At 41.1% G+C, this 22,555-nt stretch overlaps 2 protein-coding genes and 1 long non-coding RNA gene across 5 annotated transcripts in view; 1 reads left to right on the top strand and 2 right to left on the bottom strand.

Annotated features, from left to right (window-relative positions):
* The window catches only part of LOC105390967 (oxysterol-binding protein-related protein 9), an 87,358-nt gene that overhangs the window by 38,549 nt on the left and 26,254 nt on the right, over positions 1–22,555 (bottom strand). For all 3 annotated transcript variants that reach the window (XM_048627560.1, XM_038105790.2, XM_048627561.1), the window contains 4 exons: positions 21,748–21,798; positions 19,520–19,601; positions 18,868–18,963; positions 17,617–17,737 (listed from right to left, as the gene is read on the bottom strand). In XM_048627560.1, the coding sequence (XP_048483517.1) occupies positions 17,617–17,737; positions 18,868–18,963; positions 19,520–19,601; positions 21,748–21,798 (350 nt within the window). The remainder of the gene's footprint in view (positions 1–17,616; positions 17,738–18,867; positions 18,964–19,519; positions 19,602–21,747; positions 21,799–22,555) is intronic.
* On the bottom strand, positions 1,757–3,326 carry LOC119691083. Its single transcript, XM_048627582.1, has 2 exons — positions 2,368–3,326; positions 1,757–1,892 (listed from the first exon to the last, which is right to left on the bottom strand). The coding sequence occupies exons 1-2, from the start codon at positions 3,017–3,019 to the stop codon at positions 1,813–1,815; spliced, it is 732 nt and encodes a 243-aa protein (XP_048483539.1). The 5' UTR covers positions 3,020–3,326; the 3' UTR covers positions 1,757–1,812.
* LOC125489938 lies at positions 14,130–15,456 on the top strand. The gene is made up of 2 exons (XR_007267344.1): positions 14,130–14,475; positions 14,815–15,456. It is a non-coding gene; the product is annotated as an uncharacterized LOC125489938 (long non-coding RNA).

Genomic DNA, 22,555 nt, shown 5'->3' with positions numbered 1-22,555 from the left:
GTTTTTTAATCGCATGCACTGCGGCCGGCTTAGATAATTCAAACCGGTCCGCATTCTTATTTTTAATAAACTGTGCTATAAATGGGGAACAGCTGGCACCAAAGATAAGAGATTCCATTGTGTATGTCTTTACTGGGGTATTTAAACTTTGACTCGGACGCCATAAAAACCTCAGGGCGTCTTGATCTTCCTTATGAATTTTGACCCTTAAAAACATATCTTTGATGTCACCAATTACAGCTATTTTATTTTCTCTAAAACGTAACATAATACCGAATAAAGATTCCAATAGGTCCGGTCCTGTTAGTAGGTAATCATTTAATGATAAGCCTTTTGTTTTCGCGGCGGCGTCGAAGACCAGCCGGAGCTTGTTTTTGTTTGGGTTATCAACTCCAAAATGAGGTAAGTACCAAGTACGTTCAGTAGGGTGACCATCAGCTGTTAGTTGTGATGCAAAACTGTTATCTAACAAATGTTGTATGCGTTCAGTATACCTTGTTGCGAAGTCCTTATTGGCTGCCATCTTCTTCTCTACACTCTTCAACCTGTTTAAGGCTGTGGCGTAGCTTTCAGTCGGCATTTTGCAACTCTTGTCCTTCCATGGAAGACTGACAAACCACCTACCGTCCTTTAAAGTGGCCGACTCCTCAAGTTGCCGACGAGCGCTTTCGTCGTCAGAATTCGGCCTAGGTTTTGTTGACACACCTAGTGCATCAATAGAAAATCCACGTCTTACCTCGTCGTGGATGTCCCGCAGTTCACGCGCGACGTCGTGGTCACCCGAGTCGGTCAGGAAGTTGACCAGCCCCGCGCTCGCGGCCGCGCGCTGCTGCTGCACCGGCACCTCACCATGGACACACCAACCTAGAGGGGTTAAAGTTGCCGACGGTTCCATATTTTTACCTATTCGACTTTCAATACTTTGCAACAGGTGACAATTATCTTGACCAATAAGTAATTCAGGTTTGCAATCAGTATAATAACATAATAAAGACTCATTTTTAAGGAATTTCAGATTATCATATTTTTCAAATTCAACAATAGACAGTGTTTGTAACGGTAAATTGAGTTGTTTACAAGTACGGGCAGTTATAGAATGCATTACATTGTTCACACCAGATAAGCTTACTTGAACTATATTGCTTTTGAATACCATCTCGTTATGAGTCCAGGCCCCGCGCACATGCACGGTGTCGGGGCGGCCGCGCAGCCCCGCGCGCGCCGCCAGCTCCTCGCTGACCAGCGATATGGTCGACCCGTCGTCCAGCAGGGCGCTGGTGTCGTAGGCCCCATTGGGCCCGTAGATCCGCACGGGTACTACCTTCAGTAGGACCTTACAGCTGCGTGTGCCGACGTGCGCTACCGTCTGCGCCGCAGGGGGGTCCTCGAGGTCAGCCTCACTCGAGGCGGGTGTCCGCGACGTGGTGGCCGCGGTGTCCCTGCGTGGCTCGCTGCTGCCGGCGGCGTCGTAGTGCAGTAGGCGGTGGTGGGCGCCGCCGCAGCCCTCCTTGTCGCAGGCGGGCGCGGGACACTGCTCGCGATCGTGACGTGAGATGAGGCACTTGAAGCATATGCCGAAACGTTTTACGTGCTGCCATCTGTCCTTACGTAAAGCTCGTTTGAACTTTCTACAGTTTGTGAGCTCGTGTTTAATCGCGCGACAGAACGAACACTTGTTATTATTGCTATTCACTGCGCCCGTTTGATTCGAATTGACTAACACTGTATATGGGCGTGTCGCACTATGATCGGTATTTTTATATTTATCACTTCGCGGGCACAATACACTTAGGTTTGCCGTGGACGTTATCTTCACAGCCTCGTCGCGCAGGAACTCGGCGAGAATCTCCAGGCGGGTCCGCCCAGGAGCTGCATCCTTGATGAGCGGGAAACTGTAATCAGACCATCTCGGTATGAGCACTGCTGGGAACTTCGATAAAATTATGTTCGTTATGTTCATGCCTTGTAGATAGTCCTCTCTCCCAACAGCACGTACAGCTGCTACAAAGTTTTGTACTTTCACCGAGAACGTCACAATGTCCCTGTGATACTCGGTCGACATGGGGGGCAATTTACGTATGTCGTTTATTATCTTAGATATTATAATCTCTGGGTTTCCAAATCGTAGCTCCAGTGTCGACATTACCTCTCGTGTCGACGTAGCCGTTATTAATAGTGCAGCAACGGCTTCTCTGGCTGCTCCATGTAGGCACTTACGTAACCTCCAAAGGTTTTCCTTCTCGCTGAAGCTGCAGAGCGACGTGGACTCCTCCAACGCTTGTTTGAAATGGAGCCACTCCATGGGGTCGCCCGAGAAGCTTGGGAGGTCTCGGGGCGTGCTCATGCGACTAAGTAAGTTGGAGTTACCTGCATTAGAAGCCACAGCAGTAGCTATTTTCTGTAGTGCACTGGCCAACATTTGCACTGTCCCTTCGCTGCCGGCGGCGTCGGCGTGAGCTGCCGCGGGTGCCGGCGGTGGGCGCGGCCCGCCCGAGTACAAGCCATCATCGTGGGCAGGCTGTGCTGTTAGTGCTGTCTGTGCTTGCTGCTGGTGACTGCGGTCCAACCACTTCTCGATTTCTTCATTGGATTTGCCTTCTGACGGCTGTGGACTGTAATTTTCTTCATCTTCCAAATCGGCAATATCTGCCTGTAGCCGTTTGTCAATCAGTTCCATTTGTATCTTCGCTTTTTCCTCAGCTGCCTGCAACTCTAACCTTTTTCTGCGAGCTATTGAAGATGATGACGTCGACTTAGCAACAGTTTTTGAACCGGCGGCGGCGGCCGTTACTCGACCGTTCGGTGCCGACCTCGTGCTACCCTCAACTGCGAATGTTCGGCTAAGCATCATCTTCTGTTCCATTTGCGGCTCAATTTCTTCAATTTTAGGCGGTTCGCTTTCAGCATGCCTCCTCAGCGACTGACTTCCCGTAGGTTCACACCCTTTCTTCACTAGTTCGCGTTTCACAGCACTCCGTGTGTTCACCATTTTACCGTCCGTTTTTGGCGTGTGAAACATTTAGAATCCGGTTCGAAGACCACTTTGTAACTAACGGGAGTGTGGTGTAGGAAGTAAAAAGGCCGGAAAAACACTTTACGGGTTTATATTGAAAACAGGCACACGAAAATACAAATTTAACCGGTCAATTAAAGCGCTCGTGATAACGGCTAGACAAAGACTTAAAAAGACTGAAGGTGGCCGCGCTTGCGCCGCCGATGCGGTGGTAGTGACGTCACATACGCAACTACATTCACATGCAAAACATTTTTGAAGATCGTTTACCAATATTTAATACAAGTTATGGATACATATCGCAATAGTGGTTACAATCATAAATAAAACAATTAAATACCTAACTATGGAACGCGTCGTCAACAATATGTATAGCATGAGCCCATAGGAGATGTTTGGTTGACGGAGTCCATCAAAATTCATACAGCCATTCCCAACTTAACAAGAATATCCTAACTAATATTATAAATGCTGTCTGTCTGTTACTCTTTCACGCCAAAACTACTGAACGGATTTGAATGATATTTGGTATACAGATGGTCTAGACCCTGAGAAAGAACATAGGCTAATTTTTATCCCGGAATTCCCGCGGGAAAACCTTTTAAGGCGAAGCGAAGCTCGCGGGAACAGCTAGTATTCTATTTTTAAAATATAGCATGAGCCCTATGATGTTTCGTTGACTGATCCATCAAAATACATACAGCCATTCTCAACTTAACCCGAATATAATTAGATGCATACCTAAGTCATCGCCATCTTTTTTTATTCTAGCTTGAAAGTCTAGTACCTACTCTAACTACGTTATAACGAAAAATTAATGCCTAGTTCGTTTTAGGGAAATTAAGTGAGTAGGGTTACGTTCTAATTAATTGTTTTATTGTTAACTACCAGCACCAATAATCATTAAATTTTGTGGTTTGAGGTCAGAAGTAGATTATTCATTTAGAACCATATTTCACAGTAATGCGTGATAAGGTTCCTCTCCATTGTAAGCAACTCATACGGTAATCGTAACATTCGTAACTTAGGTAACAATATAAAAGTAAGGAATATGACGAAGCCATATGATTATGCTATTACGTCGCTTAAGGAAGTAGCTACTTAACCCCCTATATTTAGACTTGGCACAATGTAAACAAGGCCAGAAACATATTATATGACAATCACAGCCATTTGTTTAAAATACGGGATCCGGTCTTTCACTAATGACGCTAAGCTAAAGGACCTTCAACTTTAAAACCGGTTCAGTTAAGTCACAAAATCGCATGCACAAGCCACATACTCCTCAGTGCATTTCCGGTAGCATAGAACGTTGACTGAAAAGATTTTCTTTTTATAAAAATGTTTTACAAACGAAAAAGGTTGTCTATTCACAACATTTTCACATGCATTCAGTAAACAGGTTGAGCATAAAAAAAAACACTGGCCGCATTTTCACGGAAAAAAGAAAACAAAAACATTAGCCGGCGGCCGGCGTGTGTTCTAAATTTGAAACGTTACGCACCGCCGCAGCGGTCGGTAAACACGTACGTAATTTTGGCGTCGGATCGACGGCGATACGGGTGATAGCTGTATTGTTTCTGTGCGATATTAGTCGCGTGCCGTGTCGACCGAGACCCACCGCGAGCGGCGCGCTGCAGCGCTGTCGTGCGACTGCCCGGTGTAATGGCAATGGCAAAGAGTAGAGACGCAGATGCGATATGTGTGCGGTTAGGAATAGATAGTGTCTGGTTGTGGTGTTGTGTTGAGTAATAAATTAAATTATGTTTCGTTTTTGGCTAAAATTTAAAGTAATATTTTTTTAAGAAAAAGCTATAGTTAATGGCACTTGAATCATTTTAATAATTTTGGTAAATAGACAAACTTATCGATCAAAAGAATAGTTCACGAAAGATTGTAATGTCGCTCCAATCATTATCTAAGTATTTGTCACGGTTATAAGATATCAATGTTAATATTAAAACAATGAATTTTTAGGCATCAAAATAATGAATGCTGATAAAAATTGTCTCAAGCCATATCATTATTATTTGTGTGCCTATCTGTTTATTTATTTACTAAACGTTATCACATTGTTGTTAATTACAGAATGAATGTTTATTTCTGATTGGAAAGTTACACGATGATTAATAATACGGAACCATTAGATAAGAACATGTTAATATTGGACTTTTTTGGAATAGATATTAGGTAGATAGATCAACAAAGAGGCTAAATAGCTTTGCTAAACTGCTTTCTAAAAGACTGCATAGTAATAAAAATATATCTACGACGTTTGAGATGCTATGACTACCAAATGAACAAACACAATAGTATTTGTTGTTAAAGAATTTATAAACTAATCATAAAAATGAATATACAGCTCATATCTGTAGGTACAGTCAGACTCATTGCTATCTCTATACACTAATGTACCTTGTAAAACTCAGTAGTCGCTGATTCATTTGTTCCAATATTGATGGCTGAAACTAACAAGTTTTAAAGGGTACAAAAAATATATGTATACTTAGACGTAGAGTCTGGTGGTCTTGTGTCTGGTTGTAGTTTATCTATTTAATATGTATCTATCTATGTATTTGTGTAGATATATCAGCTTTCCGAGACCCATATCACAAGTTCTGCCTAGTTTGGGGTCGGATTGCCGTGTTTGAGATGTCCCTATACATTTTTATGTATTTATTTATTTATTTAAAGCTGAACACAGTAGACATGTCCATTCTACATTCGCGCCTACTCTTTGCCGCCCGCCCATCGATCCCGCCCGCCTTGCGCGCAAAACTTACACACAATGTGCCATTTCCATTTGACATCCCACAGTTACACGGGGAAATCAACCCTAATTGAAATACATATATAACCTTTATTACTATGAAAGTTGGAATGAAAAGTTTGGCAGCGACCGTAGGATGAAGTAATAACGGTTTCTTTTGCGTGCCGGTTTAATGTTGAGGGATCGTAATAAATTGGTCGCCATATTACACGTAGCCTGAACTACAAGTGGCGGCTGTTTCGGTGATAAAATAACTTTTTTTTAAATTAATATAGTATATATACTTATAAGTATATTTAAACATATATTATAAATATAGCTTTAGCCCAAATTTTAACGGTTTTGCAAAAAGGGTACACTAAACCGAAAGGGGAGACTAGGGGGGTCATTCTGAACAACTTTTGTTCTACCATACCATATGAATTCAGAAAAAAGACCTTTAATATAGAAACTTTGTTGGTAAAGTGATTTTTTTATAAGATGTAAGAGTATATATTATTCAGATGTTAAGTAAGGACAACTCATTCAGTAATACTTTATCGAAGAGATAAAAGTAATAAAAAGTCACTTTGGACGACTGCACCAATAAACCAATGACACAGAAGAAGATAACTAGGCATCAAGTACGCGATTGACTGTTGACCCTATTGCAAGTTTATTATTAATATTATTATACATATCACAGCAATAAAATTATAAAAATACTTACCAGGATCTATCGAAGTTCTAAATCGTAACACGATAATGATCTTGATACCTAATTACTCTTCTATAGATAACGACAATATTTTTTTACGGATACACCGATTTAAGGTAAGCGTCCACTTACCGTTATTGTTCGTATCTGACCAAAATGATTTTCATAAGTGGACACACTTGTGTAAATTTCTATGTTGTATAGAATAGTAAAACTTCGATAGATCTTGGTAAGTATTTTTATAAATTGCTGTGATAAAAAAAAAACACGCACTCACGCCCTGTACTAATGTACTCCCTTGCAGGGTAGGCAGAGGTGCATTGCTGCACCCACTTTTCGCCAGAGTGTTATATTAGTCCCAATGTAATAGGGGGCGAGCCTATTGCCATTTTACGTGCACATCCCCAAGACCCGAGAACAAATATCTGTGTTTAAACAAATATCTGCCCCAGCCGGGAATCGAACCCGGGACCATCGGCTCAGTAGTCAGGGTCACTAATCACTGCGCCATTCGGTCGTCATTGCTGTGATATGTATAATAATAAACTTGCAATAGGGTCAACAGTCAATCGCGTACTTAATGACTACCTGAATACAGTGAGATGCGTAAGATGCCAAAAGGTGGACGCTTACCATTTATCGGCACTTGATCTCATCTTAGAGGTCGGGGTAGCCTCGACATCGCTAAAAGATAACCTATATCATTCGAATAGGTCCGTCCGTTACAAAACTACGTTACGTCAACGCCACTTGAACGAAACTCAAAATATCTGCTTCACAAGTTCACACTGCTACCTGAATAACTTGGGTCTTAATTTTGTTTATACAGGATGTTGCAAAAAGGCTATACTAAGCCGAAAGGGGGTGACTCAGGGGGTAATTCTGAACGACTTTTGTTCTACGAGTTTTGAAAATTCGCAAAAAAAACGTTCTCTATAGTAACCCCCTTTTGGCTTAGCATACCCTTTTTGCAGCACCCTGTACATAGCTACAAAGAGGTCGATCCCCATGCCTCTGTGGGTGGGGATAGCAGAACGTCTTAAATCTTGGACCAGTTACATATCCAACAGTTAACTGCGCTCATTAGGCCACATTCACACTTGCGGAACATTAATTATGTAATAAATAAAATATACATAATATTGATTAATGTTCAGTAGCATTGCGGAAAGTTTTTTTTAAGTTAATGCTTAATGGAAAAAGCATTGCTACATGACATTTTAGTTCTTTGGTTGTAGATAAAATTTCGAAAAGTCGCTGGTTAGTATACCTACTTCTTTCGCAACAGTAGAAAGAAAGAAAATGATTTTTATTTGGTGCTGCACAAATACACCCACAAACAACAATATGTACAATTTAAATACACAACAGAAAAGTACGGGACTATCCCCATAAAAACAATCTTGATATAAATTAAAAATTAAAACATAGTGTGTAAACCCCGGATTATGCAAGTGGACCTAACAGTGCAGTGTGCACGCCGCATTACGTTACTGAAACAAAGCTAAGTTCACGTAAGTTCGTTGGCTAAAGTTGGTGTTTCAGCGGCGATCAATACCGGCGTTGGCTAGATTTAGACATTCCATTTTATCCCGGTGTCCTGTCTGTTCCCTTCTAAAGTTCCTCTTGGTATTAAGAGCTCGATATATAAGGAGAAATCAATTGGATTTGTAGCATCATGAATAATAACCTAAAGGTCAAAATACCTCTCACCGTCACCGTAACCGTCATTTATTTATTTTATTTATTTATTAAGGTTTATTCACAGATAGTGTATCAGGTACATTCACACATACTTTTAAATAATAGGGCTAAAGACACTACATACTTAAGAATTAACACAGCATGCCTAATAATAAAGGTGCTTAGTGACTACTACTTAAATTATCATAACGAATAATGTCATAATAACTGTAACGAATAATCAAATGGGTGTCCCAAAATTGTATAAACAATAGATATGTCGCAGGCATCTGGTTTAATCTCCTTTTTGATTGAACCACTAGCCCGTTCATTGGATGGCGCTACTCAATTGTATGACTAGACCAGATGCCTGCGACAGATACACATAAGTTTGAAAAATAAAAAAAATAAAGAGGTAGATCTACTTTTTTATTTGCTCTGTTATTTCGAATAACAAATTTCGGAACGGATTATGGAGAGGGAGGATCCTTCAATTATTCAGACATTTCGGTTGCGTTTTCCGCCCAATTTTGGACCATGTTGCCAAAGTTAATTGGGTTATATAGTAGAAGATTCATTGCTGTTGGAGCTCTAAAGTTAAGGATATTATTATGTTATTTGCCTCCCACTTCAGCTATTGCTAATTTTATATATTTTATTTTGTCTCTGCGTAAATAATGCACCTAAAGTTTCAAGTTTATGCGTTTTTGTTTTGTCTTATGTAGTGAAATTAATAGAATTTAGGTAATGAAATGTCGATATACATAAAAGTCAATGTATATCGACATTTCATTACCTAAATTCTATTAATTTCACCTCTTAACCCTTCAATTGTTGAGTCTAAATCAATAGGCTACTTCAAATAAAGTCAATAGAAGCCCATAGAGGAGCCATGTCAACGAGCTAAAAGCTTTCATCCTAATTTCGACACACACACAGTTCATTCAGTATAACTTGTCCCTTGGATTGAGGATACTCAACATAAAATAGCTGTTATCCCGGTGACTGTAGAGGTAAAATGTGGCTACTGAACTAAAGTTAGGATACAATGAATAGGGGTGAATGGATTAGAGAGTGCCAATTCAGGTTGAATAATATTTGTGTGAACTGTTAACCTCTATCGTGCTTTCAGGGCTCTGAAATAATAACTTAGAGTACCTGGTTGAATTCAAACGCATTATTCTCTATACCATATCAAATGTGCCGAGTTAGTAACATAATTAAATTAAACTTAACCATCTCAGACCAAAAGTATTTGTGTAACTTCTAAAAATCTATTGCTGTCAGTTAGTCTCCCTAAAAATCGAGAACGGTTGGACCAATTTGGATTATTTTGGGTTTTGAGTTAATTGTAGAAGGCCCAGAGAAGTTTTAAAAGCAGAGTTTGCATTGAACCCTGAAACTCCACGGTAAAGCCTTATAATGCGAAAGGAAACCCGCGGGCAGCGGCTAGTGGGTACAAAATTAAAATGACAAACAAAAAAGTTCTAAATATAAATTCAAAAGTTAGCGCTGAATTTTAGAGCAAAAATGTTGGTTATTTGGAGTAAGTGCCGGGCGAAAAATTCCAGCCAAACTATTTCGTCTGGCGCGAGGGTGACTTTTGGTACTTGCGTTGCGTCGGTTCGCAAGCTTTTATTAGTACCTTTTAACATGCAAACGGTTTGAGAGTATGAGTGACTAAATTTCAAAGAAAAATAATATATAATTTAGTAATTTAGTAACGGGAGATTTTAATTCGTCGACTAATTCACGTCGATGTGAATCATGTCGATGATTTATTACACCGGTCACACCATTTTTTTTTTCAAAAATACCCTCATATTACCTACTTTCAGACATATACGGAAGTTCCGTATAGATTCAATTCCACTATTAGTATCAGGGTTCATGACCCGAATCACCTGTGTGAACGACCGACCTACTTGCAGCCAGCCTCCTGTGCTATCATAATGTCCTAGTACTTGTGTGGATAGATACGGTCTAATGTTGGCGATTTTTGGTAATTGATTTTATCTGCAACTGCAACAACACTAGCAACTTGCAATAATGGTTTTAACAGATGTATTATTCGGAAAACGTCTCTAAAAAGCACAACTGACAGCTAGCTACTTTTGTTACCTTTTGGTTTTTTATATATATTTTTTTACTTTATACCAAAGCCAAACTGGCCGGTTTCACAACTGAGAACGCCTAGTTAAGCACAACTTACGAATGGAATGCAGTTATCCAGCTGACGATTGGCTGAGTATTGTCTAGAATTTAAGATAATGTTAAGGTATAGAACCGAGAGCAGCAAAAAGGTTTTTTTGACATCCCCCATATATTAGGTGTGTAACGAGCCGTTACAAACCAACCGTCCAACACACCTACCCTCACACCGCAGCCACAAGAGCGCCCGGCGTGTGCGAGACGAGGTGGGGCACCACACAGACGACTCCGGAGAATACAAGGGGCGCGGGGCGACCCGCCTATAAATAGCCGCCGGACCGCCGCTAGAGCACCATTCGCCACCTCCTATTCCGACGAGTGATCATTCCGTTCCCGAGATCCCTCCCCGCACCCATATCTATTCAAGTAATCTATTCACGCACACTAATCTCACAACACCGGTCTCCCCGCGAGGTAGGTTGCTCAACGGACCGAGGTCTCTCGGATATATGGATGCCTGGGGTGCCTAGTTTAAAGCATCCGTATACCCGACTAGACCCGACACAGTGGGCTGCCTAATTAGCGGACCGAGGTCCCCCGGATACGTACATGGATGCCTGGGTTGCCTAGTTTAAAGCATCTGTGTAAGTACCGAACTATACAATCACCGAACACACACCGGCCTTCAGCCACATTCTTGTCGACACAAATACACTCCACAAACCCTGGAACAAGTCCACACGCACCACCGGTATTCGCCCGACCTCCTGTACCCTGTATCCTTCCCCTTATTAAGATAGGAACATCCGCGTAGGCCCCTTCCGGGCCCGACCAATATAAATATCAATAATCGTGATAAGTATTTGTGCATTTGTGTAGTGTGTTAATATTAAGTACGTAAGCTGTAAGTACCTTAGATATATAAGTTAACTTGATTGTAAATAAAGCGGGTCCAGTGCCGCCTCAATTGTGTTACACTAATTAATCGGCATTATTAATTCTCACCCCGTACACCTACCGAGGTTATTTCCCTCCAGGGGCCTCAGGATCAAGATCAGGATAGTTAGGACCGCTTCACGGTCATTGTAGATCCCCCAGGCGACCAGGCACTCCTTCAGAGGCCGGCGTCAAGCTGAGCTAGTCTAAGACCGCTTCCCGGTACATATTAATTGAGAGTTATTAGGTAGGTACCAGCCCTAAGCACTAGGGACGTTAGTCATAAGGGTAAGTATCACATTACAATATAGCACCCAACCCCTACTCTCGGGGGAGGCCAGGCAGGTCGATTCGCCCAGGGATCGCTCCCCGGTGATCCAGACCAGCTCCTGCCGAGCTGCTACATTACATTTGGCGCCCAACGAAAAATCCACATATTCTCATTAATATCTAATACTATTTAGCCCCCCGTAATAACACGTAATTCACTAGAAATAACCAACCGACTGACTAACCGTTCAACTTAACTATCTACCCGCAATTGTTCTAAAAATAGACCGACAACCGACCGACCGACCCCGTTTAACAAAAATTACAATTCAAAAGTAAAGAGCACGTAAATTTTTGTTGGTCATTTTTATTTAAATTTCCGTAACCGATTACAAACTGGCCCCGTTTTATAGTAGGTAAATATACAGCATCAAATGCCAACTTCTTGGATTTATAACCTTAGTAAAGAGGAATTAATAAGGGAAAGTAGGGAAAGGAAGCTACCGACCGTAAATTTAACCGTTGACAAGCTGAGGAAGCAGCTGTCCGACCACATCAGACAAGAAGAGGAGGAGACCTTCGAGATGACATCCGAAGACCAGACCAGAACCGCGAGCCAGCTGAACCTGTCATCCATCGTGAGGGAATGGAATATATCGTTCGACACCGCATGCGACCCGGTTGAGTTCATCGAGCGTTTGGATGAACTGACGTCATCAGGTGACGTCCCGCAGGACCGATTACTACAGGTACTACCTAAAGTACTAAGAGGTAAACCGCTGTTATGGTACAGGAACAACTCCGACAACTGGAAAAAGTGGGAGGACTTCTTAGAAGAATTCAAACTCTTCTTCTACCCGGCGGGATACGAGAAAAACCTGCTTGAGATGATCATCGCACGAAAACAACACCACCGTGAATCTTTCGTCAACTACCTGACCGACATACAAACCCTGATGAGAAGGTACGGAAAAATGACCAAAAAAGAAAAAGAAGAAAGAGTCTACGAAAACATGAACGCGAACTACAAGTACTACATAAAAAAGCAAGACTTCACCAGCCTCGGAGAATTAATAAGACAGGCAGCCGAGTACGAGCAGATCACAGAAGAATCCTCATCTCAACAGTGGAACCACCGACCAGACCGACACCGCCAGACACCGAAAAGTCATCCAGAAACGTCACCAGAACCTCGTAAAATACACGAAAAATACGACAGGACCACGTGCTGCTGGAACTGCGGCAAAGCAGGCCACTCACACAAGGAATGCCGGGGCAGGCAAGTACTGTTCTGTAGCCAATGCGGAGTCCTCGGGAGACTAACGCGCAACTGCTGCAGAAGAGAAACCAAGTTCGGAGACACGAACATAACCGCCGAAGAAAACCGACCGGAACAACGAATTTTCGAAGACGTGAAAATAGGTAAAATCACATACCGAGCGTTAGTTGATACAGGCTCCACCAGATCATACATCAGTAGAAACATTTATGAAGAGAACTCGACAAACGCCGACACAGAAAAAGTCACAGGGATGCGAGTAACCGTCGCAGATGGCAGAGTCATGGACGTGAAACTCAAAATAGACCCAGAAATTGAGATACGGCAGAGAAAATTAACACACGAACTCTTCGTACTACCAGCTTATTCACCGCCAAACCTAGTTATCATAGGGATAGACCTCCTAAGAAAGGCAGGAGCCACAATAGTCTGGAACAATAATACCGAAAACACGCCAGAAGAAATCCATGAAACTAAACAACAGGAACCGCTAGTCACACAAGAAACAACACCACCGAACAATAATAAAATTACCGGCCCTAGAAAATCAAAATCCCGCAAGCAAAAGAAAAAACATAAACAACAACATCCACCAAGGTATCCCGACACAGCGTCTATACAGGAACGAAAAGAATGGTTCGACCGAAAAATGTCTGAAACTCGAAATTCGCCTCAAAACGACCCAACATTTATGATTAAAAACAACTCACTCCATAAACGAATTGTAAATCCGAGATACGGGGTCAAGATCAATGCACAATCGCAGTGGAAATTATGCGTTCCGACATTGAAGAGAAGGTCGATTATCGAACAACACCTTAATGAACCGACAACAACAGGCTACGTGACCACGGGAAAAATCCTAAAAAGCATTGCCGAAACATATTATTGGCCCGGGATGTACAAAGATGTTCTTCATCACATGAAAAAGTACAAAGAACGCCTAAAATCATTGTCATCAAACTCGCCGCAACCAAATTCCACCGAACCGAAGCAATAAGATACCTACCGACGACGTCATCACCCATCGCCAGATGTGCCTAGCCGCGGTACTCATGCGATGCCGAACGAACCGATTATTCCAAACCTACCCTCAATCATCAACATAATGAAGATTGAAGACAAATAGCCGTAAAAAGTTAAAACATTTGTATATTTATGACCTAGTCATTCCGTACCGTACCGTAAAAATTTTATTATGTTTAATTTGTAATTTAATTATAAATATACAACTGAAAAACCGCAATCTATATTAAAAATATAGAAATAGGTAAAAATGTAAACGCAAATGCACACATTTTACACCGTCCGTCCGTAGTATAGTATGATATAAGTAAATAATAGACACACAGACATGTTAAACGTATAACATCCACCTTATTGCATCAAAGTCGCAAGTAAAATTTTGCTCAGACTTAGAATAAAGATTGTAAATTTTTGAACGCAGCCCAATACGTTACTCTGTGAACGTACACAGGTTAGAATTTTAGTTGTCAAGTCAATGTCAAGTGTCAAACCCACCGAGTAAATTTCAGCGCAAGGGCACATGCCGTATAAATATTAAATTTTAATTTATTTGCAATGTAAATACCGAAAAGCTGAAACCGTATACCTAATGTAATTACCAGGAAAATGTATATCAGTACACAATAAATTATATACACATAGCCTACAATGTAAGTAAAACCAACCATGCATTTTATCCTTGCTCATGTCTTGTAAAAAACTCTTTTATGTAGAAAAGAATCCCGAATATAATATACCGTTTCCGTCCGAACTTACCGGCACCAAGCAGCGATGAAATGCTCATGGACAATACCATGTAACTTTTTTTACCAAAGCTAATAATATTATACTGTTTAAAATTAACCTGATATAAATATCTAAGTAAATAAAATATATCCTGAATCCAGATGATAAAGTAGGAACCCGTTTGTAAACAAATGCACCAGTACATGCACCGTTCTCTTAATTTTTCCTTGTATGTATCTACATGACCTGTGAATTTTTACCAGGTAAAAATTCTTCTGCTGAGGGGGGAGAATGTAACGAGCCGTTACAAACCAACCGTCCAACACACCTACCCTCACACCGCAGCCACAAGAGCGCCCGGCGTGTGCGAGACGAGGTGGGGCACCACACAGACGACTCCGGAGAATACAAGGGGCGCGGGGCGACCCGCCTATAAATAGCCGCCGGACCGCCGCTAGAGCACCATTCGCCACCTCCTATTCCGACGAGTGATCATTCCGTTCCCGAGATCCCTCCCCGCACCCATATCTATTCAAGTAATCTATTCACGCACACTAATCTCACAACACCGGTCTCCCCGCGAGGTAGGTTGCTCAACGGACCGAGGTCTCTCGGATATATGGATGCCTGGGGTGCCTAGTTTAAAGCATCCGTATACCCGACTAGACCCGACACAGTGGGCTGCCTAATTAGCGGACCGAGGTCCCCCGGATACGTACATGGATGCCTGGGTTGCCTAGTTTAAAGCATCTGTGTAAGTACCGAACTATACAATCACCGAACACACACCGGCCTTCAGCCACATTCTTGTCGACACAAATACACTCCACAAACCCTGGAACAAGTCCACACGCACCACCGGTATTCGCCCGACCTCCTGTACCCTGTATCCTTCCCCTTATTAAGATAGGAACATCCGCGTAGGCCCCTTCCGGGCCCGACCAATATAAATATCAATAATCGTGATAAGTATTTGTGCATTTGTGTAGTGTGTTAATATTAAGTACGTAAGCTGTAAGTACCTTAGATATATAAGTTAACTTGATTGTAAATAAAGCGGGTCCAGTGCCGCCTCAATTGTGTTACACTAATTAATCGGCATTATTAATTCTCACCCCGTACACCTACCGAGGTTATTTCCCTCCAGGGGCCTCAGGATCAAGATCAGGATAGTTAGGACCGCTTCACGGTCATTGTAGATCCCCCAGGCGACCAGGCACTCCTTCAGAGGCCGGCGTCAAGCTGAGCTAGTCTAAGACCGCTTCCCGGTACATATTAATTGAGAGTTATTAGGTAGGTACCAGCCCTAAGCACTAGGGACGTTAGTCATAAGGGTAAGTATCACATTACAATATAGCACCCAACCCCTACTCTCGGGGGAGGCCAGGCAGGTCGATTCGCCCAGGGATCGCTCCCCGGTGATCCAGACCAGCTCCTGCCGAGCTGCTACATTACAGGTGTAACCCCCATAAATTTTCCATAAATATACCTACCAAGCAGGGCCCGCTTCATACCTGATGCCCATACCGTGACATTAGTTATTCCCGTCCCAGTGGACCCAGAGTTCACGACCCGAGCGACCTATTTGTAGGTCACTGTGCGAATAGCCGCGTGCATTTATGCCAACCTGGTACTTTTAGATGTTGGACTGACGTAACTTGGCCATTTTCCTGTGTCGTTTTTCTTTATGAATATAAGTTGTAATCGGGTTGTTTCTTTCAGCAAACGCTGAATAAATGCATCTTGAAGTGGACGAAAATATTCGCTGATCATATTCATAAAATTGTGTCGTAATTTTTGCACATTGTAACTCTGTTTTTAATCTGAACTGTGAAAACCTAATCAACTAAATTCATTCAAAAAATATTTTACAAATACAAAGCCAGGCAATTTTTTTTCTACTTTCAATGGTACAAGTTCATCTCACTTTTTAGGTTCTGTTGTAAACGATAAATGTAGACTGTTGAGCTGGAGTTGAGTTCGGTACTGAGTAGATTTGTGGTAGGAATGACTTCAAACACGACTTGTAAATATTAATAAAAACTGTTTAATTTACTGAACACACACATAGTTACACCAAGATGGAAGAAGAGAGAGCCAGGAAACGGAAATGCATTATTATGTTTTTAAATATTAGTGTTGGTGTTGCCAACAGGTTCAGGTGAAATGTATGTATGTATCTTATATCGCAACAGCGCAGCGCCATTGATGCGCGCTAAGCCATTCAGCCGCTATTCGACTATTGCTTGCCGCGCTCCGAATCCACGTCCCCACTGTTGGAGCTCCATCCAATGAAGGAAGAGTTTTAGGCCGAGTCCACCATGCTGGCCTAATGCGGGTGGTGGTTGGGCCTTTCTCATCATTCATCAAAACACAACATACGCACAATAACCCCCATATTTCCCAACTTACATTATATCTAGTCCACTTACCCATAATCAAAACATATGTACGCGAAGATGGCTGCCATTTTTCTCAATTGGCGGATGGCTACCATATTTATCGATTTCCATTTCGATATAGGTAAATGCCTTTTTCTTTTTCAAGTTACATACATTATATTTCGTTATAAATGACTTTTTCTCTCTTTCTTTCTCAATTAGTCAATCCTAGATTGTTGCAAGGAGACCCGTGCCCCAGCAATAGGAACGTGATGGGTTGTGATGATGAAATAGATGCTAATCCTAACTAATATTATAAATGCGAAAGTAACTGTGTAGTTCTGTCTGTCTGTCTGTCTGTCTGTCTGTTACTCTTTCACGCCAAAACTACTGAACGGATTTGAATGAAATTTGGTATGCAGATAGTCTAGACCCTGAGAAAGAACATAGGCTACTTTTTATCCCGGAATTCCCACGGGAAAACTTTTTAAGGCGAAGCGAAGCGCGCGGGAACAGCTAGTACATTATATTTCGATATAAATGGCTTTTTCTCTCTTTCTTTCTCAATTTAGTCAATCCTAGAACCCTTCCTTCGTTGCAAGGAGACCCGTGCCCCATCAGTGGAGACGTCATGAGTCGTGATGATGAAATAGATGCTAATAATGCTATATCTGGTGTACTTACCCAGTGGCCAAGCTGGGCGCGGGCGGCGCGGGGCGCGTGGGCTCGTCGTCCGCGTCGTAGAAGTCGTCCTCGCCCTCCGACGATGAATACGAGGTGTCTGGCACCAGCAGCGTCATAGCTCCTCGTTCATAAACACAAACGCGAAGAAGGCTGCCATTTTTCAATATAGGCTACCTTCTTTCTCCAGCCCTCTTCCCAGTTCAGCTGGGGTCGGGCCTCCTCGTACTTCGGCGCCAGGATATTCTATCCCGGGTTGTCGATGTGGTCCGGTTTTGGGCTTTCATCTCCTTCTCGATATTGGACCACCATGTTGCTGGTGGTCGTCTTTTTCCTCTCGATTGACTTGGGATGTGCATGGCTTTTTCGAAATAAATGCCTTTTTCTTTCTTTCTTTTCAACTTACATTAAGTACCTATATCTAGCCTACTTACCCAGTGGCCAAGCTGGGCGCGGGCGGCGCGGGGCGCGTGGGCTCGTCGTCCGCGTCGTAGAAGTCGTCCTCGCCCTCCGATGACGAGTACGACGTGTCTGGCACCAGCAGCGTCATAGGTCCTGGGGGGTTGGAAAAATAATTAAATTTAGAATATAATTTAAGGGGCATAATGCGTTATGCTCCTTAAAGGTCATATTATGAGCGTAACGTAAACGGATCGCCTCTTTTTCTTCTGTCAACCAGTAGAACGCGAGCTCGCGATCGCATGAACCGCCTGGTTGACAGAAGAAAAAACGGCGATCCCTTTACGTTACGCTTATAAGGTGCTGAGACACTTAAACTGCGAAAACTGGGTTACTTACATTACTTTCGATTAGGTATAGTCGTGAGAATTATGCTATACATTTATATGGGTTCGCAACGTTAAGGCAAGAAGTATCAGTAGAATCTATCGGAAGTTATGGAATGTTTTGCTTGGACTAAACTGCCAAGTAGTTTCAGGGACCTTTCCTAGATGGCGCTACTCTTTTTATAAGGCCACAAATGTACACGCACGCGGTCCTCACAGTCCGTCTCATTTCAGCCTTAGGCCGTGTGCCCAGTAGACAAGACTGTTAGCGACCGACTGAGTTTGTGGCGTATCGATTTAGTACGCTCTTCCATATATTTGAAGTGGAGTGTCCACAGTCTGCTAGTTTGGAGCGTTACGCGCGCTGAAAATCTCAGTATAACACCGCTAACAGTTTACATAGTGGGGACACGGTAAATCTAAATAGTACAGGTAAATCTAAATAGTAACAGCATAGCTAAACACTTACGGTTAGCGTCCAATCTGTCGTCCAGCTGCGTCAGTGACATGGAAGTGGTGAGCTCCCGGCACTCCGCGCCGAGCTCCACGCTCGTCGGCTCCGGGCCTGAGGGGGATGGAAGATGTTTATTGAGGTATTGGTGGTGTGGGGTAGAAAGAGATAGCGATAGAAAGCTTTTGCTGCTTGAATGGGCTCAGGATTTGAGAGGGATGGAAAATGTTATTGTGGTATAGGTGGTGTGTGGTAGAATGAGATAGCGTATTGGTGTTGCTGCTTGAATGCGCTTAGAACCTGAGGGTGATGAAAGAGGTTATTGAGGTACTGGTGGAGTGGGGTGGAAGGAGATAGCGGTAGCAGATTGCTTGCGTACTAGACGTAAGCAATACTGTTACGTGATCTGCATTATATTGTGTATTTGTGATTTCGTCAGTGACCGCTAGGGGCACAGCCACTTACACTAAAGGGTGAGGCCCAATTGGTTGCCCTCCGTTGCATCATACCAGATTCGCAGAATATCAGATTCTGAGCACTGCGTTGCGTCATCCCAAATGAACGGTCATATAAAATATATGAGAGCGACTACGCAACGCACCAAAGGGGCTTCGCCATTACAAATAATAATTATGACTTATGCAAAGACTTGTAAAGACTATTTGCTTACTGATTTTGTCCTGTTTGATATGTGTTTGCGAGGAGGGGATGGACGGGCCCTGGTACATGCCGTTCACCGGGTTTATTGTATTCTGTGGACAAAAGCACTTTAATTTATTACGTATCCTTTAATCTGTCACATGACAATGTATAGGAGGCAATTTTTTTGTTGCGCCTGGTGCTTTAATGGGTCGCCGGCACATGAGTTAAACGGCTAGCTTACATTTGGATTCCATTTTGATTCCTAATATCGTAGTTTTTCATAGCTACGAAAACTGTGACAGACAACGGGATTAAACTTACAACACGAAAACTTCACTATTATAGGCAATCGGTTAACGTGATAAATGAAAGAGTGAATTTATTGAGGGAATTTAATAATAAATAACTTTTTTAGGAGTTAGCTCCTAGGTTTTTATTTTAGGTAAATTCGTTCTTGGGTTTAGGCATAAGCAAACAGCAGGGCTAGTAGCACGGGGCGCATTTAAGACGTGACATAAGTTTTGCACCGCGCTCACTCACATCGCGCAGCCTCAGGAGCGAGCGCGACGGAGAACTTTTATCTTGTTTTAAATGCGCCCCGTACTAGCCCTTCAGGATTACTTTAAATGACTTGGATATTATTCAATAGAATATATAAACATGTTACTTTTCTCAAATTCGTTGACACAAGATTATGCTACGTTTATATGTATCATTATTCCAACAGTGGCCCTTAAACTAGTATAACTCATGTGAACTTACTCCTTAAACATGAAACTATTTCACAAACTTAAAAAAAGTTACATGATCAAAAGTGTAATAGAAACCAAAAACATTCAAAAATATAATCAGTCTCTATAAAATGATACCTACTCTATTTTGTGTTAAATAGAGTAAAAAAGTAAAAAAGTCACGTGACCAACTAAGTTTCTATGGAAAATGAATATTTTTTTTTCGCGAATTTTGAAATTCTGATTTCAGTTTCGGTCTTAGATATACCATGCTGCACATGCTGGTTTCGGCTTAGTATACCCTTTTTGCAACACCCTGTAGAATAATTGCTCTATTAGAAAAAAATAGATAAATACTACAGCAAATACTCATTTATGATGCCAAATTTGTTATATGTCAAGTAGCCTAGCCTGAACGAGCAAGTGATTCAATAAAAAGGAGATTCAACCAGATGCCTGCGACGATACACCGTTAGGCAGGTAAGCAGAAGGAAAATGACAGTATAATCGTTTGCAATAGAATCCAACAATCATGTAAACAAACCAAATTGTCACGATTACTCCGTAATCACATACAATTGACGAGCAATTATGAACATAGTCTGATTTCAACGAACGCACCATTGTTTTTACATTATATTCAACACGGTTTAACTTGTATTTATAAGTTAAATTTGTTAAAACATTTGCAACGTAAAAATTTCGAAGTATTTGACAAGCTGTCATCTTAGTTTTTTACTCTATAAGTCATTGAAAAGTTAGTGTTGTTCGTAATCTGAAGTTATCTTTTATTTCTTATTTAATAAATGATTTTAATTTAATATTATTTGAATACAATAAATTTTTTTTTTCATGATCTTAATATAATTAACCAAAACGAAAAAAGGAAGAGGAAGAAATGAAAAAGCTCGACGGCATTTTAGACACGGCAAGCGATGACACAGTGGTTCCATTTATAATTACGGTCACCGGCGACACTTCTGATAGTGATGATGACGAAGACGAAAATTAAATTTGTTTTAATAAACACTTTTTATATATAATCAGTTTTATTTTATAGTCTATGGCTTATATATTTAATCTAATTAGAACACTATGACATCACTATGGGCATAAACAATACGCTGTCAATGTCAGCCCGCCATATTTGTTTACATGATTGTTGGATTCTATTGAAAACGATTATAGGTGTACATAGAGCAAGTATAGAAAATTACTTTTCTTAAATTCATTGATACAAGGTTATGCTACGTTTATACATATAATTATTCCATCATTCGTCTCATTTCAGGACGTTCACAGATACAATTTGATCCTTTATGTATAAATATTTGTATATCAAATAATAATTAGGTAACTTGGTTATGCTTTCTTTTCTCTGCTATTGCAAATGGGATGCCATTGTAAAATATTATTTCTTTTCGGCTTCTCCAGTTACAAGGTAAACGCAATATATGTAAGAAATAATACACTTTTAAGTAAACACTATTAAGTATAAATACTCAAAAATAGTAAAAAAGCATACCTTAGCTATTTGCAGAAGCACTATGGAATGTTTTATATTGTCCAACATGGCCTGGAAAGAATAAACACAAAATTATAAAGCATTTTTTTACTACTAATGTAATGTTTGTAGAAGTAAATGTTCATCTTTATCACACAAAATACAAGTACAGCAAACAACATACTAACTAGTAAACACTGTAGAAAAATTAGATTGTGAAAAAAAGTATTACACCTAGTGTGTCCCTTACTGTACGAAGAAAATATGTAGATACCATTGATACTGTTACTGTTACTACATATTTATGAAAAACACATGAGAATCGTCATAAAGATTCCATGTCGTAAAACAAAGGAAAGTGCTCATAAAGCATATTCAATGTGTTATTGTGTTGTAAAGAAGAGTTATTATTGTATGTAAATATGTTACAGCTGTTACGGTGATATTTATTATTCAATATCCAATAAGTTCTGTTATATGAATTTGGAATATACTGCATATTGCGTTGCTTCCCCTATACAGGTGTTTCAAAAGTGGTATGGTCCGAGCGATAGAGCAAAAGTTGTCCCGAATGGTGCTCCGAGTGACGCCCTTTCCACTTACTATACCACTTTAGTAACATCCTGTATAAGAAAACTTTAGAAAACTAAAATGTTAGCATAATAGTTATTTGCAATTACTTATTTTAGGCAGAGTTTAAATAACTTTATTAAGGTACTAAATAATTATTGATTCATTAAAAATGTCGCTGTCACTGTCTAATACAAACATACAGATGTAACAGCATCAGAATTATTCCTCAGATAACGTTTATCTGACCATTGAAAAA

The sequence above is a fragment of the Plutella xylostella genome, chromosome 19, assembly GCF_932276165.1.
Source record: "Plutella xylostella chromosome 19, ilPluXylo3.1, whole genome shotgun sequence".
Taxonomy (NCBI): domain Eukaryota; kingdom Metazoa; phylum Arthropoda; class Insecta; order Lepidoptera; family Plutellidae; genus Plutella; species Plutella xylostella.
Note: the sequence above shows the minus strand (reverse complement) of the source record. Positions and strands in the feature narration are given on the sequence as shown.